This window comes from Coregonus lavaretus (genome assembly GCF_964263955.1).
Source record: "Coregonus lavaretus genome assembly, chromosome: 20".
Classification (NCBI taxonomy): Eukaryota; Metazoa; Chordata; class Actinopteri; order Salmoniformes; family Salmonidae; genus Coregonus; species Coregonus lavaretus.
This window is the reverse complement of record NC_140007.1, coordinates 43,800,600-43,819,761: the sequence shown is the minus strand read 5'-3', so window position 1 is coordinate 43,819,761 and position 19,162 is coordinate 43,800,600. Positions and strand designations below refer to the sequence as shown.

Genomic DNA, 19,162 nt, shown 5'->3' with positions numbered 1-19,162 from the left:
CAGCGAGAGATTTCACTTTTCGAGGTGGTGTGCACTGTAAGCTTGCTTCAGTGGGCCACTCCATTCCCCCAAGGGGCCTGCGGGGAGGCTTCCCGCCGTTTCAGCTCGAGGGTCACTGAAGCATCCACTCTGCCTCCCATCTTTCAGGATAAATTACCGGAGCTCTGTTTTGTTCTGTTCACTACACACGTCTCTTTCTCCTGACTATGATTACCTGCCTTTGGAGAGGGACAGTCTGTGGATAGCTGCAAGCGTTAGTTGAACACCACTAGCCACTTTCAGTTTGTGTTGGGTTTTATTTACTGTTTTAATACATTCACAAAGTAGGCTATAACTCGCCTTTGTACAAGTTTTGGTGTAAAGCGACAGTGTAGGAATACAACAACGTCAAATAAGGATGCGTCGTCAGGTGTTTCGAACATCACCTGATTGAAAACGGCGTGCTTTCCCCCACAAGTTGTGTTGCGTTGTTTGCCACTGTGTTTACATTTTACAAAGTTGGTAATGCACTTGTTGCAGTTCTTGCGCTCCAATTAGGAAAGTTTCCCCCCCCTAGTTGCCATTCTTCTTGTGGGATAGTGATTGCATTATCAATTTCCGATTCAATTGACTTGAGACATAATCATGTCAAAGGGTTCAAGTTGCCAAGAACCAGACTCTCAGTGGTACTTCAATGATAAGCCATTGAAATGTCGTATTTGTGCGACTTGGTCCAAGGGGAAAAGACGCTACCTTAAATTGGATGACCACCTATTTTCAGTCAATTGGATAAAATGTCCCAAAGGCTCAGCCGTGAAACCAACCCTTCGAAATCGACCAAAGGGCCAAGGTGAGTTAATTCATGGCATTTATATATTCTTTTTTCATGTTTTTGTTTGTTGTCATCAATTCGATTTTAAAGTGCTGCTTCGCCAGCGAACCCTCAAAACATCAGAAGTTGACTCTTGCAATATGTTGCCTTACTCCAAGTCGAGTCATATACTTCAAAATTCAGTTTACACTGCGCAACAGGCCAACAGCTGTGGGCTATCTAGAGATGTACATTATTAGTCTACTATATCACTCTCCAAAACACATTACAGGTTAAACACAATTTCCCTTCAAGTAGGGTGACCATATTATAGTTTTCCAAAAAAAGGACAGTGGGAGCTGGAGGCAGACGGACAGCCGCAGGGTGGTAAATACAAATGCGTTCACAACCATGCAACTATGTTATTGAACTTTAATACATAAAGTAATACAGCCTTTCCATTAAACTGTTGGCCCTCAACAATAGAATAATAACAAACAAACAAAAAAAAAATAGTTTAGCTTTTAACACTTTTTACATGACACTGTTTCTTTTCATGGCCATAGGATAAAATAAAATAAACAGTTGTCATAAAGAAATCCACTATTTCAGTCAAAAATAATGTCAGTCCTCCTGATGCTCTCTGGTATACTTTCCCGAAGATCGAATCTTTCCCAACAGTCCTTGATTACCAATCAAGTAGGCATGAAAGTCTTTGCAAGACATGTTTTTAAAGTTGTATTGTGTACACAGAAGCCCCTTCAGTGACTCAACAAACAAGTGATTCCTTTCCTTTGTTCACTGGCTTTGCATCAGTGAAAAAACTGTCTACATTTGCATTGTGAGAAGGAATAGCAAAGAGAAACTGTGCAATCTTCAGTAGCTCTGAATGGAAAAAATCTATGCTTTTGGACCTTTCAAAAAATTTGGTCCACTTCTTGTGTGCTTGCAGATTACTGAACTCTCCATCACTGTTACACCTTTCTGTGAATTTCTTCAGGTTGGTGACCTGATCAAAGCACTTTGCATCATCAATTGGCACCCCCTTTTCTCCCAGGTGTTTGATACAGGCTTCTATGTCATTCCAGTCAGGTGTCTCACTCAGATCCATCCACATGAAAGAGGAGAACTCCTCCATGGGTGCCATCCATTTCTCCAGATACTCCAGGCATGAACTGTACAGACCCTGTACTTGAGCACTGAAATGGTCACAATTCTTACCAAGTCCATCCTTGTGCTTTTGTGCCAATAGTCCCTTAACTTTAAGGGACATTAAGTTATTGGTCTTGCGTTCAAGAAGCATGGTGTGGACTTTGTTCAAAAGGTTCTTCACTTCCACAATTGAATTGCTCTCCCTTTCCATCTCCTGAATGTGTGAATGAAACACACACATGAGTGAGTGCATGTGAAAGAGGTACATTTCACTGAACTCATCTTCAAAAAACTTATTGATCAAGGAGGGTGTTTTTTCCTGTGACAAAAATAATGCTTTCAAGGCTGGAAACATCTGTAGCAGCCTCTCAATACCTGGGAATAATGACAGCCATCACGTCTTGCTGTGAGAAAGGAGACTTCTGTATTCAACATCAACAAATTCACAGTACTCCTTCAGATTCTCTGTGCGCACAGTGTAGATGTGAAAGTATTTACATATTTTGAAGACGATGTTCTCAATATCGACATCTAGTGTGTCTGCCCCGTAATGAACACAATTGTTCAAGACGTTTGCTGGGCAGCCCACGCTGATTTTAAAGACTTGTTCTGCAATGACTTCTTTAAGTTTGCGAAAACAGTCTTTCCTTCTTCATCACGCCGGATTCCCCCGAACATTGTATTGCAGTTGTCACCTGTAAATGCAATACATTTGGAAAAAATCCCATTATTTTCCAGTGTTTCTTTGATGTATCAGCTGTCTCATTTGGAGTGTTTTTAACTTCGACTAATTTACTTTGCATGCCACCATTCTTCCAATCAAAATACTGAATAAGCAGAGGAAATATTTTCACAGCACCATGATTGCTCCCATCAGTAGAAACACCACAGTAAGATATGTCTTCCAGTGCTTTCAGAGCTATGTCGATAGAACGTGGTGCTATCACAGCGTTAACAATTGCTTCGGTCTTAGTACGAGCGCTTGAAAATTTTCGCGCAGTCTCGGAATAAGGGAAAGGGTTTTTTAACAAGGCAGACGTGCAGTCCATTGATCTGTAGCTATTGTGATGCTTCATGGTGTGGAATGCAAAAACTCCCTCCGCAGCAGTAACAGCATCTTCTGTTTTACCTGCTCTCACAAAATAGTCAGTTAATTTACCTGACGAACTCTCTCCTTTTTAGCTGCAATTTTGTGTTTTGCAGAGCTTATGTGGGCTTCTAGGTCGCTAGCACCTTTATTTGACACTGACACATACGTGCCAGCTTTGCAGGTCATGCATTCTGCTTCACACGGATCCCGACCAAGACGAAAACACAGGAATTTTCTCTGTAAATCGTCTGTGAATTTACATTTGCGTCTGGGCATTTTTACGCTGTTCTGGAGCCATGTGCCACTGTTGACAAGCAAGCTGCTGCTCTGTCTCTTGGCTGTTGCCATGGTGAGGGTAATGATTGAGATGCAGTTTGACCAATGTTTGCGTAGGCCTACCTGACCGACCAATGGTGGCGTGTGAGAAGGCGGGACCTAAAGAGAAAGGTCAAAGCAATGCAAAACCCCAGAAACGCGCACAATGAATGGCGACTGTAGAAAGCAAAAGCCGAATCCCTGACATTTTGGGCGATATAGAAATCCTGGCCGGACGCATTTTTTTTAGGTCTGAAAATAGGACATGTCCGGGAAAAAGAGGACGTATGGTCACCCTACTTCAAGTCTTGTTTTCAAGAGAAAGCCAATAAGTTCATTTCAAGTTGTCTGGTAAATATTAAATGAGTAGTGATCAGTTGTAGCCTGCTGGATTCCACTTAAAGTTGTAGGTCTAGATACATTGTATTCTGGGTATTATTGAACTACATGCACTCTCTAATCACTCTTCTCAACAAGATATACCTTGTATTATGTCACTGCAAAATCATTTCTATGCTGGCTTCGAGGCAAGCAACACTGAAGCATTCATGAGAGCATCAGATGTTCCGGACGACTGTGTGATCACGTTCTCCGTAGCCGATGTGAATAAGACCTTTAAACAGGTCAAACTGCCCTTTCCCACCTGGACAAGTGGAACACACATGTGAGAATGCTGTTCATTGACTACAGCTCAGCGCTCAACACCATAGTGCCCTCAAAGCTCATCACTAAGCTAAGGACCCTGGGACTAAACACCTCCCTCTGCAACTGGATCCTGGACATCCTGATGGGCTGCCCCCAGGTGGTAAGGGTAGGTAACAACACATCTGCCACGCTGATCCTCAACACGGGGGCCCCTCCTGTACTCCCTGTTCACCCATGACTGCATGGCCAGGCATGACTCCAACACCATCATTAAACAACAGTGGTAGGCCTGATCACTGACAACGATGAGACAGCCTATAGAGAGGAGGTCAGACCTGGCCGTGTGGTGCCAGGATAACAACCTCTCCCTCAACGTGATCAAGACAAAGGAGATGATTGTGGACTACAGGAAAAGAAGGACCGAACACGCCCCCATTCTCATCGACGGGGCTGTAGTGGAGCAGGTTGAGAGCTTCAAGTTCCTTGGTGTCCACATCACCAACAAACTGTCATGGTCCAAACCAGAGCATATGAGCGGAGTGGAGCGGTGAGAATCTCAGCTCCTCGCTCACGGAGCTGTTCACCCCTCCGCTCCCCCCGCTCAAAGCCACATCAGGCCAGTCCGCTCATTATCGCTCAGCGCTCAACGCAGTTTGCATCGCGCTCCACTCAAATCGCCCCCCGCTCACTCCAAAAAAGGAACAAAATCTGCATGTATTTCACTTTTAGCTTAAACCACAGCCTTACTTTATCTCCCCGAATTTGTTGCATACAGACTCATCTCGGATTATCCATTCCGTCTTGAAACGGGGATCTAACACTGACGCTACAATGAGATGTTTAATCAGTATACTATATTCCATAGCGAATTGACACGCTGTTTGCCAATGTTTCTGCAAAAGCAGCGATGCCCATTGGAAGTGCAGCGTGAGTGTAATCGGTGAGCAGGGATTTGATTTCTGTGACAGCAGGGAGGATCATCCCCAGGTTCCCCAGCTCCTTCTGCATTTTGTCTGTGAGGTCTGCTAGTGGTGTCAGCACACTGACAAGGTGCGTCAGCTGCCGTACTTGATTCACGGTGATGTTAGCAACATTAGACTTGAGTTTGTTTTACCATAACGGGTATTTTTGGAACAACCGGATGAACGACTGAATCATCCGCAGCTGGATGCTCCATCGAATGGCGCAAGCATTTGTGGGGCGGACACCTAATTGGTCGGTTTCCTCTGTGCTCTTGCGTACACTTTTCACCAGGTGCCCGACTTTCACGAACAGCCTATTAATGTTGTCGTTAACGGCGTTTTTGATCGCCAGCTGAAGCATGTGAATGGGGCATCTCAGATGTAAATTTGACAAAGTAAAGTACTGATTTATCATAGTTTCTTGGGGGGGTGTAGCCCGGTTGAGCTGCGCTGGCGAAGTGTTGCATCCCTTCGCGTTCTCCTTTACTCAGCAGTTCATAGTCCATGAAAATCATTTCAAAAAATGCTACATCCAGCTCTCTTTTTCTCTCCCTTGTTATGGTTGGGCCTTTGCGTGCAGTGAATAAACTTTTGAATTCCTCAACCCTTTTCTCTTGCTGCTGCTGCTGCTCCTCTCGCTCTATAAAATACAAATTCATGGACGACACAAATTAAATTAAACAGATGGATTCTGGGTCAGGCTTGAGCATGCTTCAGACTCGTGGTGTCAGCGAGCGAAATTGGAGCGGGACATAGGGCGACGCTCCGTCCTTTTAAAAATGCCGCTCTGCGTTCTGTTCAAAATCCGTCCGCTCACGCTCCACGCTCGCTCCCGCTCCACTCCGCTCATATGCTCTGGTCCAAACACACCAAGACAATCGTGAAGAGGGCACGACAAAGCCTATTCCCCCTCAGGAGACTGAAAAGATTTGGCATGGGTCCTCAGATCCTCAAAAAGTTATACAGCTGCACCATCGAGAGCATCCTGACTGGTTGCATCACTGCCTGGTATGGCAACTGCTCGGCCTTCGACCACAAGGCACTACAGAGGGTAGTGTGTACGGCCCAGTACATCACTGGGACCAAGCTTCCTGCCATCCAGGACCTCCATACCAGGCGGTGTCAGAGGAAGGCCCTAAAAATTGTCAGACTCCAGCCACCCTAGTCATAGACTGTCCTCTCTGCTACCGCACGGTAATGCTGCCGCGCGCCAATGTACTAATTTCACTGGCCAATGTAGTTTCCCTGGCCTCTTACTCTGGGCATCCTTTAGAGACTTGAGCGGAGCGCCACGTCTAGGACCAAAAGGCTTCTTAACAGCTTCTACCCCCAAGCCATAAGACTCCTGAACAGCTAATCAAATGGCTACCCAGACTATTTGCATTGTCCACCCACCCCACCCCCTCTTTTACGCTGCTGCTACTCTCTGTTTGTTATCTATGCATAGTTACTTTACCTCTACCCACATGTACATATTACCTCAATTACCTCGACTAAACGGTGCCCCCGCACATTGACTCTGTACCGGTACCCCCTGTATATAGCCTCGCTACTGTTATTGCACAGCTTTTGTTTACTTAACATTTTATTTGTCTTAAAACTGCATTGTTGGTTAAGGGCTTGTAAGTAAGCATTTCACTGTAAGGTCTACACCTGTTGTATTTGGCGCATGTGACAAATAAAATGTGATTTGATGAGATCATAACACACTCCTTTTGAAGGCTTATGACTCTGTGGCTCTGCATTGAAGCCACCAGGTCTCTAAAGGATGATCTGCCCAGAGTACGAGGCCAGTGAAACTAGTACCAGGGAAGATTTGGGGTAAGGCCCTGCGATAGACTAGCGTCCTGTTCAGGGGGTGTACTTGTACATCAAGCTGCCTCACGCTACAGAAACAGGAGATCGACTCCTGCTCCTATGAGCCATTCCGGCTCGCACAAGCCAAGGCTCGTGCAAGGCTACTTACTTACTATACATGCAAGTTAAAATCTACTTTTAATAGTCATAATCTATATTATGAAGACTCAGTTTTGTTAGTTATTTAATAGTGGAGTGTGTATGCAATTTTTTTTACGTCAGCTTTTGTGCTTTGGCTGTGGTGATCAATTTGTGTCCTTTTTATGTTCATAAAACAGATAACATTGCAATGGGAAAAGACCACAGTCCATAGTACCAGGTGTTTTTACATTGTCACAGGAGAGTAGGTTTCCAAGTGATATTTCAGATCAAGAAATGATATTATGACTTAGCCACTTTGGACTATATCGAATGCATGGGAATGTGTCCTCAGTTACCCCGGTAGGATGAGGTGTTCATGTGTGTGCGTTTTATAAGCTATTCAACTCCATCTTTAGATGTGAAGCGGTGTCACTGACCATTTTATGAATGTTTTTTTACCCGCTCTTGTAACCACCCTAATTAATTGGGAGGAGAGCTGGTTGAGGATTTAACGGAGGCATTTTGAAGACCCGATAACACTTCAACAATCAACTATTTGTCTTCTGTGTTTTCTCAATAAGGACTGTAGGATTTGTTATATAACAATGGAAGAGGAGTCCAACTCTTTTACAATGGTAGGTGTGACCTGTTGCCATGTCAGATGTAAGGCTTTGCAACCCCTCTTTCATCCTCCCACTAGACTTTTGCAGCTTTCAAGTAATTTTATAAGCACCTCTGCCAAAGATACATACTAGTATCCTATCATGTCTTTGAACGCTAATATCAGTAGGTCGTTAAATTAGCCAAAATGGAGTGTTTGTTTTCAAACGGGACCCAAGGTGATTGTACAGGTAGTCAGAACAGAGAAGTGGGAGAGTTTTTTCCCTTCCATTGAATGTAACTGGAGATTGCGCTCTCTCAAAGAACTGTAATAATTATCCCGTGTACCACTGCCTCACTCTGAGGGAGACGGCGAGGGAGATAAAAGGAGTGTTTCATGTCTCTCCCTCGCCCCCCCCCCCCCCATTCTCTCTCTTTCTCGCCACACATTAAGTAAATCCCTCAGACTTGGATTAGAGAGATGTTGCACAGTTTGTAGTTGGCAATCTCTTTCTCTCACTACTGCCGCACACGCGTCTCCTTTCTCCCTTGTCTGTCTGAGAGGCAGTCTTTTGAACCCCAGCTGAAGAAGAAATTAGATATAATGGCACAACCCCAGTCTCGCTGCTGAAAGATGCATGGCACAACCCCAGTCTCGCTGCTGAAAAATGCAGGTGCACTTTTCTGTCATCCAAGATGGAGGGATATTGAAGAGAAGAAAATAAAAGAAGGGGAGAAGAGAATGAGGTGTTCTGCTTATCAAGCTGGATTTATAGACTACCTGTTTCTCATTTAGAGAGTAGGAGAGCTGGCTACTGAAAAGGCCGTTAGCAGACGCTGTGACTAACTCTCGGCAGTCTACCAAGGAAACAGTGGCTGTATACTAATGAACTCTACAAGGACAAGAGAAGCATCCTTCCAAATCATAACAAAACATTTTCCCCCATTGACCTCAGTCAATCATTTAGATGTCCTTGTTGTATTTGCGTTGAGGGAACACAGAGCTAACTCCGCCTGAGTGAACGTATCCGGGGCAACCAATCTCGTGTTGAGAGAAGCAAACTGGGTACCCACAATCCTTCAGCCATGAGCGCCTCAGTGATGACGAGCGGCCTCTTTCCCATGTCCTTTCCTGTGTCCTCTGCGCTGATGAGGTCCGCGGTGGCGGCCCAGGAGCCATGCCCTACCATGGACCAGGCCCCCATCCAGAGGGGCGAGAAGGAGAGGGTTGTTTGTAAGAGCCAGCAGCAGGCCTCCTTGTCCCGCCTGGTGGAACAGTTCTTCTGGATTGGCAGCAGCATATTGTCCTTCTCCAAGTGGAGGCTGGGAGACATGGGTAAGGATGGATGGATGGATGGCATTTGGAAATAGGTAGACGATTGACTACAGTAGCTAGTGTTCTGGAGGACATTTTGTTTTGTTGTGCACGATGTTCCACTTTTACGCTGTGCACATGTGATTCTGACATTCTCCTGAAAATTGCAGTCAATGAAATGAAAAGACAAATCGAATGGGGGAACTTGGTGCTGCGCGCGAGTCTCAGGATTGTGGTACTAGATGTTGTTGGCACATGACGCATTTGTTATGCAGCCCTGGTGATACGTGGTTCTAGGTTCTAGGTTCTACCAGATGACTGTAGTGAGTGGGACTGTGGTGGAACAACTTCTCCTATGAGCCTTATTAGTTTCTGCTTTTTACTTCAGTGACAGACGTGTGTGTGTGTGTGTGTGTGTGTGTGACATAATGACTCCAGGCAATCCCCTCGAGCTTAGCCTAGTGCTCTAGTCTGCTCTGACGGAGTGCACTAAGGACGACGTGACTCCACCCCTTTGGCTCTCCTGGCCCACTTCGTTCACCCAGACTGCACTCCCACTGTGGCGCCAGATGACCATCACTGTGGTTTCTTTAACAGCATTAAGGTTGACACCAGCTTACCTCTGCCTCATCCTCAGCTGCCTCCTGGCGGAAAATGTGTCAATGTGTCCATCACCTGTTGTCTGGCTTCTGTTGTAACAACGTAAATAGCTGTAAAGCCCTCACACGATAAGTAGTAGTCTGAGTGTAGTTACCAATTAAGGGCACGGGGTAATGTGTTTTACTATAATCTTGTTGAGTCATCCCAAAACATTTGTTGGGAATTTTTGTCTGGGTAATTGTTTTATTGTTGTTGACGATCAGTGTAATTTAATTTGATTCGTTTTCAAGCAAGCATTTTTTTTTTGGTCAGTGTTCTCATTAAAAATGTTTGTTGAATCCCAGTAGATTTTATGTGGCTGTTTTGGAGGAAGGTGAAATAAACAAACCACTTGTGTGTTTTTAAATCAGACCTTTTGGGCCCAAAGTGATTTCTCATTTTTTCCTTCTTGTCTTGCACGATGTTCCACTTTTACGCTGTGCACATGTGATTCTGACATTCTCCTGAAATTGCAATCAATGAAATGAAAAGACAAATCGATGTGATAAAGGGTCACTATGCCCAGGGATAATACCATGACAATTGATGTGTTTTATTTTCAGTAGTTCCCAGATGTTCCAAGTTTTCTGGGCCGTGGTGCCATTTTGTTGTTGGCTGTCCTCTGTATACATTAGACTCATTAAGCACAGTCATGACACACGACTGTATTTCTAACACTATAGTAGAATCATTAAGCACAGTCATGACACAAGACTGTATTTCTAACACTATAGTAGACTCATCAAGCACAGTCATTAGTTTATGATGCTGTCCTCAACTTTAATTTTTACATCTCCCTGTACTGTATAACCCTGAGTGTGTTTCCACAGCAACAGCTCTGGACCCGATTTAAAGGGTTAGTTTGGAGTGGCCAGTCTCTGGCGACCTCTTACCCAATGAAGGGTTAGTTTGGAGAGGCCAGTCTCGGGCGACCTCTTACCCAATGAAGGGTTAGTTTGGAGTGGCCAGTCTCGGGCGACCTCTTACCCAATGAAGGGTTAGTTTGGAGTGGCCAGTCTCCCCCTGAGGTTTCCCTCTGCCTGTTAGAGGAAGTCCTTGCTACAGTACGACTGCAGTATTTCTGTCACTCTGTGCCTGCCTGATATCTCTTAGCAGGAGCAGCTCACCTCAATCTTCATTCATCATATCACCAGTGTTTCACAATACATTCCTGAGGGGGGGGGCACATTTTGATTCTACCCACCTGAATCATTGAGCGGAAGCAAAAATGTGCCCCCCCCCTGTGTGTTCCCAAGGGGGATGTCTGGAGAAACCCTGCAGTACGCACACAGTTGGAACACGTTTTATTTTCCTTCTTAGAACACGTCCCAGTTCTTTTCTACGGTGCTTCTGTGCAGTGGAGTTACATTGTGCAACATTACCTACAGATTCCTTGACATTATCGTCGTCTTCACAATGTGTCTCTAACCCAGTTTGACGAGTTTGTCTGTAATTGCTCCGCCAGCTGCTGCTTCTCCAAGAGGGGAAGAGGAAGAGACATCATAAAGAAGCCCCACTGGACTGTTGCCTAATTGATAAGAAGACCTTTGATTGTTCAGGCTTCCATGGGCTGTGAATAGCCTTGACGTTTCAAATGTATCGAAGTGGGTCATAGCCACTTTGGAAAAACATGCAGTGTTTATTTTCCCATTGCCAAATATCAGGGTGGGGTCAATTCCATCTAAATTCCAGCCAATTGCATTGAATACAATTGAATTGCATTCCTATGGAGAAATCCCATGTTCAAGTCAACAAAGGAATTGAAGTGACCCCAGCCATGTAGAATAATGTGGTGTTCTGTACCCAACAACCAATTAATTGACACATTCCATCTCCCCCAGTTTAGACCGACAGTATAACTCCTTGAAGGCATTGTCTCTCCCATCATCTTTGCCTCCCCTGTTTCTCCTGTTCCCCTCTACTATTTTGGACTGCTGTTCTGTACAGTGCAATCAGAATGTGGCTCGCTTTAAAAATAGTTTTGTTAGACCAGATTTAAATTAGATTCTGCCTTTTGAAAATCCAACATCGGCAACAGGGGGAGAGGGCTTTCTGCTCTGCTACTTTACCCTTCCCTACCAATTGATCTAACCCTGCTCTCTCACCACCTCACCCCTCTCTCCCTCGCTCTCTCACCCCTCTCTCCCTCGCTCTCTCACCCCTCTCTCCCTCGCTCTCTCACCCCTCTCTCTCTAACCCCTCTCTCCCTCTCTCTCACCCCTCTCTCTCTCTCTAACCCCCCCCCCCCTCTCTCTCTCTCTCTCTCTCTCTCTCTCTCTCTCTCTCTCTCTCTCTCTCTCTCCCGCTACTCTTCTCAGCTTACTCAATTAGTCTGTCAGCAGGGGACTCCTGGGGCACCACCGGGGCTGTCGACTTCTAACCCCCCAACACACACAGTAGTGTAGATTCTGTCCTGGAGTAGCTGTCTGTCCGTACCAGGGGATATGAAGAGCTAAGATGAAGGCAGGGTATTGAGGGATGGATGCAGTCAGTGATGCAGTGTTGTTCTTCCAGAGGGCTGTGATGGTAGTACTGCAGCAGTTATTGGTCTCACCAGTGAACTACAGTATGTTTCTGGTTAAGGGGGTTTGGGGAAGAAATCGCCTTGCTCTACTCATTCACTCCTGCCAAGTAAAAAACTGGCGGCTGTGACAGCCGTGTTCCCGTGACAGCCGTGTTCCCGTGACAGCCGTGTTCCCGTGACAGCCGTATTCCCGTGACAGCCGTATTCCCGTGACAGCCAAATCCATTTTGATTTGATTTATTAAATGCTGTGTGTGTGTGTGTGTGAGAGTAAATGTCTCAGAGAGACTCTCAATTGAACACGAAAGTGCTCTACACACATCTCACACACAGGAACAACAACTCATGTAACAGCTCTCGCTGACTCTAACCCTCTCTCTCGCTGACTCTGACCCTCTCTCTCGCTGACCCTCTCTCTCGCTGACTCTGACCCTCTCTCTCTCTGACCCTCTCTCTCTCTGACCCGCTCTCTCTCTCTGACTCTAACCCTCTCTCTCTCTCTGACTCTGACCCTCTCTCTCTCTGACTCTGACCCTCTCTCTCTCTGACTCTGACCCTCTCTCTCTCTGACTCTAACCCTCTCTCTCTCTGACTCTAACCCTCTCTCTCTCTCTCTCTGACTCTGACCCTCTCTCTGACTCTGACCCTCACTCTCTCTCTGACTCTGACCCTCTCTCTCTCTGACTCTGACCCTCTCTCTCTGACCCTGACCTTCTCTCCCTCTCTCTGACCCTCTCTCTCTCTGACTCTAACCCTCTCTCTCTGACTCTAACCCTCTCTCTCTCTCTCTGACCCCCTCTCTCTCTCTGACTCTGACCCCCTCTCTCTCTCTGACTCTGACCCTCTCTCTCTCTGACTCTGATCCTCCCTCTCTGACTCTGACCTTCTCTCTCTCTCTGACCCTCTCTCGCTCTGACTCTAACCCTCTCTCTCTCTGACTCTAACCCTCTCTCTCTCTGACTCTGACCCCCTCTCTCTCTCTGACTCTGACCCTCTCTCTCTCTGTTGTTCTCTCTAGTGGAGAAATGCATGAGCTCCATGCAGACAGGGACCCAGATGGTGAAGCTGCGTGGAGGCTCCAGGGGACTGGTGCGTTACTTCTACCTGGACCAACACAAGTCCTGCATCCGCTGGCGGCCCTCGCGCAAGAACGAGAAGGCCAAGAGTGAGTGGTTTTACTGTCTCATTTACTGATTGACTGAATGAATGACTGACCTGCTTAGACTTATAATTGACAGGAGTTGAGACTTGTCTGTTCAATAGTACTTGAATTACAAGTCTAAGAGTGAGTCTCTTTTACTAACTGGCTGGCTGGCTGGCTGGCTGGCTGGCTGGCTGGCTGGCTGGCTGGCTGGCTGGCTGGCTGGCTGGCTGGCTGACTGGCTGACTGACTGACCCTCATCCAAGGTCTCACATTTTACTTCCCTACTTCTGTATTGACCTGGAATTAAAAGAAATTGAGGATTTCCAGCTTCACGGTCAGTTTTTATTACATGTTAGTGTGAAAGTCCCTTTTAGTCTGTCTCACATCAACAATCAGCACTTCCATCTCTCCCACTAAGCCTATTGCTGTTGTACCGAACAGCACAGGAATCATTTAGGATTCACAGGAATCATTTAGGATTCACTTGAAACAAATGAGCAATGGATATACATTGTCAAGACGGCTCCTTTTTTATTTATTTTTATATTTTAGAATGATTCTTAATAAAAAAATAATAATATGCAGATTTGAATCGAAGGCAATAAAATGTGTAAAACTGTACAAGGATGTGAAGACTGTCACTAGGCACAGTATATAACAATTTCTCTATTGATCATTTCTCTACTGCCCTCCTGTACAGGACGTGATCTGAGACTGCCGTTCATTGTGAGACATATATGGTATAGATGGATGAGATCAGGGAAACGCATGCACACGCACACTGAAACAAACACACATCTGCACAAACACACACGCACTCTCCTCTCTGTGTTACATGCATCCACTGGTGGGTGCTCTGTGACTATTCTAAAATGAACACTTCATCTATGCAGTTTAACTGAAATGCATCAACAAACATTATTGTATTAATTTGTTGGTAAATTCATTGATTACCGTCAAGGCGTACACTGCCTGAATGTAAGGTAAATGTGCTATATGTAGGTGGCTATATGTGACCGACCGGCTCGATTCGGTCTGATGTAGCAACATTTTAAATGTTTTTATTTATTTTTTTTACATTGGATGAAAGTAGAGACTCAGAGCTAGAAAATTGTATATCGTACACTGCAGTTGAGGAACAATGGGAAAGTAATTCTGCTTTGAATGTTGATAAACTTGTAACTCCACTTTTGAGAAAATGACCCTTGAATGTTTTGGTACACCTACTGTAGAGTTTTTCTTTGTCTACACCCATTCAGGATTGTTAAATCTTAAACCTTAGCCCCACCCACCTCTTTAAGGATTTATATTATGAGAAGACAGAATACACGTTGTGCACTTCCCAGCATGAATCAAAGGCACAAAGGCTTTTGGACTAACTGATTGTTTTGCTCAGGTTGGATGGCCTATAGACCAGCTAGTTAGTCTTTCCAATGGGATTACAAATGTTCAACAGGTCCACATCAACCCCAGGTGCTGGCATATAGAAGAATGACACGGAGAGAGCTCCTTGGAACCAGATATATATATATATATATTACTACCAGTCAAAAGTTTGGACACACCTACTCATTCAAGGGTTTTTCTTTATTTTTTACATTGTAGAATAATAGTGAAGACATCAAAACTATGAAATAAAACACATGGAATCATGTAGTAACCAAAAAAAAGTGTTAAACAAATCAAAATATATTTGAGATTCTTCAAATAGCCACCCTTTGCCTTGATGACAGCTTTGCACACTCTTGGCATTCTCTCAACCAGCTTCATGAGGTAGTCACCTGGAATGCATTTCCATTAACAGGTGTGCCTTAAATGTTAATTTGTGGAATTTCTTTCCTTCTTAATGCATTTGAGCCAATCAGTTGTGTTGTGACAAGGTGGGGGGGGGGTTATACAGAAGATAGCCCTATTTCGTAAAAGACCAAGTCCATATTATTATTATGGTCCTCTGTAGCTCAATGTGGTCCTCTGTAGCTCAATTGGTAGAGCATGGCGCTTGTAACACCAGGGTAGTGGGTTCGATCCTCGGGACCACCCATACGTAAAAATGTATGCACACTTTGGATAAAAGAGTCTGCTAAATGGCATATTATAATATTATTATTATTATTATTATTATTATTATTATTATTATTATTATTATTATTATTATTATTATTATAGCAAGAACAGCTCAAATAAGCAAAGAGAAACAACAGTCCATCATTACTTTAAGACATGGAGGTCAGTCAATCTGGGAAATTTCAAGAACTTTGAACGTTTCTTGAAGTGCAGTCTCAAAAACCATCAAGCGCTATGATTAAACTGGCTCTCATGAGGACCGCCACAGGAATGGAAGACCCAGAGTTACCTCTGCTGCAGAGGATAAGTTAATTAGAGTTACCAGCCTCAGAAATTGCAGCCCAAATAAATACTTCACAGAGTTCAAGTAACAGACACATCTCAACATCAACTGTTCAGAGGGGACTGCGTGAATCAGGCCTTCATGGTCGAATTGCTGCAAAGAAACCACTACTAAAGGACACCAATAAGAAGGAGAGACTTGCGTGGGCTAAGAAACACGAGCAATAGACATTAAACCGGTGGAAATGTGTCCTTTGGTGTGGAGTCCAAATTAGAGAGTTTTGGTTACAACCTCCGTGGCTTTGTAAGACGTGGTGTGGGTGAATGGATGATCTCCGCATGTGTATTTCCCACCGTAAAGCATGGAGGAGGAGGTGTTATGGTGTGGGGGTGCTTTGCTGCTGACACTGTCTGTGATTTATTTAGAATTCAAGGCACACTTAACCAGCATGGCTACCACAGCATTCTGCAGCGATACGCCATCCCATCTGGTTTGGACTTAGTGGGACTCATTTGATTTTCAACAGGACAATGACCCAACACACCTCCAGGCTGTGTAGGGGCTATTTGACCAAGAAGGAGAGTGATGGAGTGCTGCATCAGATGACCTGGCCTCCACAATCACCCGACCTCAACCCAATTTGAGATGGTTTGGGATGAGTTGGACTACAGAGTGAAGGAAAAGCAGCCAACAAGTGCTCAGCATATGTGGGAACTCCTTCAAGACTGTTGGAAAATAATTCCTCATGAAGTTGGTTGAGAGAATGCCAAGAGTGTGCAAAGCTGTTATCAAGGCAAAGGGTGGCTACTTTGAAAAATATAAATATATTTTGATTTGTTCAACACTTTTTTTGGTTAGTACATGATTCCATGTGTTATTTCATAGTTTTGATGTCTTCACTATTCTACAATGTAGAAAATAGTAAAAATAAAGAAAAACCCTGGAATTAGTAGGTGTCAACTTTTGACTGGTAGTGTGTGTATGTATACATTTTACATTTACGTCATTTAGCAGACGCTCTTATCCAGAGCGACTTACAAATAGGTGCATTCACCCTATAGCCAGTGGGACAACCACTTTACAATATATTTTTTCTTTTTTATATTTTTTCTTTTCTTTTCTTTTTTAGGGGGGGGGGGGGGTAGAAGGATTAGTTTATCCTATCCCAGGTATTCCTTAAAGAGGTGGGGTTTCAAATGTCTCCGGAAGGTGGTGAGTGACTCCGCTGTCCTGGCGTCGTGAGGGAGCTTGTTCCACCATTGGGGTGCCAGAGCAGCGAACAGTTTTGACTGGGCTGAGCGGGAACTATGCTTCCGCAGAGGAAGGGGAGCCAGCAGGCCAGAGGTGGATGAACGCAATGCCCTCGTTTGGATGTAGGGACTGATCAGAGCCTGAATGAATGAATGAATGAATGTATGTATGTATGTATGGTATGTATGGTATGTATGGTATGTATGTATGCATGTATGCATGTATGCATGTATGCATGCATGCATACAGTGGGGGGAAAAAAGTATTTAGTCAGCCACCAATTGTGTAAGTTCTCCCACTTAAAAAGATGAGAGAGGCCTGTAATTTTCATCATAGGTACACGTCAACTATGACAGACAAAATGAGGGAAGAAAATCCAGAAAATCACATTGTAGGATTTTTAATGAATTTATTTGCAAATTATGGTGGAAAATATGTATTTGATCAATAACAAAAGTTTCTCAATACTTTGTTATATACCCTTTGTTGGCAATGACACAGGTCAAATGTTTTCTGTAAGTCTTCACAAGGTTTTCACACACTGTTGCTGGTATTTTGGCCCATTCCTCCATGCAGATCTCCTCTAGAGCAGTGATGTTTTGGGGCTGTCGCTGGGCAACACGGACTTTCAACTCCCTCCAAAGATTTTCTATGGGGTTGAGATCTGGAGACTGGCTAGGCCACTCCAGGACCTTGAAATGCTTCTTACGAAGCCACTCCTTCGTTGCCCGGGCGGTGTGTTTGGGATCATTGTCATGCTGAAAGACCCAGCCACTTTTCATCTTCAATGCCCTTGCTGATGGAAGGAGGTTTTCACTCAAAATCTCACGATACATGGCCCCATTAATTCTTTCATTTACACGGATCAGTCGTCCTGGTCCCTTTGCAGAAAAACAGCCCCAAAGCATGATGTTTCCACCCCCATGCTTCACAGTAGGTATGGTGTTCTTTGGATGCAACTCAGCATTCTTTGTCCTCCAAACACGACGAGTTGAGTTTTTACCAAAAAGTTCTATTTTGGTTTCATCTGACCATATGACATTCTCCCAATCCTCTTCTGGATCATCCAAAAGCACTCTAGCAAACTTCAGACGGGCCTGGACATGTACTGGCTTAAGCAGGGGGACACGTCTGGCACTGCAGTATTTGTGTCCCTGGCGGCGTAGTGTGTTACTGATGGTAGGCTTTGTTACTTTGGTCCCAGCTCTCTGCAGGTCATTCACTAGGTCCCCCCCGTGTGATTCTGGGATTTTTGCTCACCGTTCTTGTGATCATTTTGACCCCACGGGGTGAGATCTTGCGTGGAGCCCCAGATCGAGGGAGATTATCAGTGGTCTTGTATGTCTTTCATTTCCTAATAATTGCTCCCACAGTTGATCTCTTCAACCCAAGCTGCTTATCTATTGCAGATTCAGTCTTCCCAGCCTGGTGCAGGTCTACAATTTTGTTTCTGGTGTCCTTTGACAGCTCTTTGGTCTTGGCCATAGTGGAGTTTGGAGTGTGACTGTTTGAGGTTGTGGACAGGTGTCTTTTATACTGATAACAAGTTCAAACAGGTGCCATTAATACAGGTAACGAGTGGAGGACAGAGGTGCCTCTTAAAGAAGAAGTTACAGGTCTGTGAGAGCCAGAAATCTTGCTTGTTTGTAGGTCACCAAATACTTATTTTCCACCATAATTTGCAAATAAATTCATAAAAAATCATACAATGTGATTTTCTGGAAAAAATATTCTAATTTTGTCTGTCATAGTTGACGTGTACATATGATGAAAATTACAGGCCTCTCTCATCTTTTTAAGTGGGAGAACTTGCACAATTGGTGGCTGACTAAATACTTTTTTTCCCCACTGTATGCATGTGTGTGTGTGTGTGTGTGTGTGTGTATGTATGTATATATATGTATGTATATATATATATATATATACAGTGGGGAAAAAAAGTATTTAGTCAGCCACCAATTGTGCAAGTTCTCCCACTTAAAAAGATGAGAGAGGCCTGTAATTTTCATCATAGGTACACATCAACTATGACAGACAAATTGAGAAAAGAAAATCCAGAAAATCACATTGTAGGATTTTTAATGAATTTATTTGCAAATTATGGTGGAAAATAAGTATTTGGTCAACTACAAACAAGCAAGATTTCTGGCTCTCACAGACCTGTAACTTCTTCTTTAAGAGGCTCCTCTGTCCTCCACTCGTTACCTGTATTAATGGCACCTGTTTGAACTTGTTTTCAGTATAAAAGACACCTGTCCACAACCTCAAACAGTCACACTCCAAACTCCACTATGGCCAAGACCAAAGAGCTGTCAAATGACACCAGAAACAAAATGGTAGACCTGCACCAGGCTGGGAAGACTGACTCTGCAATAGGTAAGCAGCTTGGTTTGAAGAAATCAACTGTGGGAGCAATTATTAGGAAATGGAAGACATTCAAGACTACTGATA

The 19,162-nt window shown here is 44.3% G+C and overlaps 1 protein-coding gene across 1 annotated transcript in view; it reads left to right on the top strand.

Moving 5' to 3' along the window:
- Window positions 1-624: 624 nt before the first annotated feature.
- Window positions 625-19,162, top strand: part of LOC311148183 (1-phosphatidylinositol 4,5-bisphosphate phosphodiesterase eta-2-like) — a gene marked incomplete at both ends in the record, with an annotated part of 77,362 nt that continues 58,824 nt past the window's right edge. Inside the window, 2 exons of the mRNA XM_084185067.1 lie at window positions 625-829; window positions 12,988-13,134. Coding sequence (XP_084041193.1) covers window positions 625-829; window positions 12,988-13,134 — 352 coding nt within the window. The remainder of the gene's footprint in view (window positions 830-12,987; window positions 13,135-19,162) is intronic.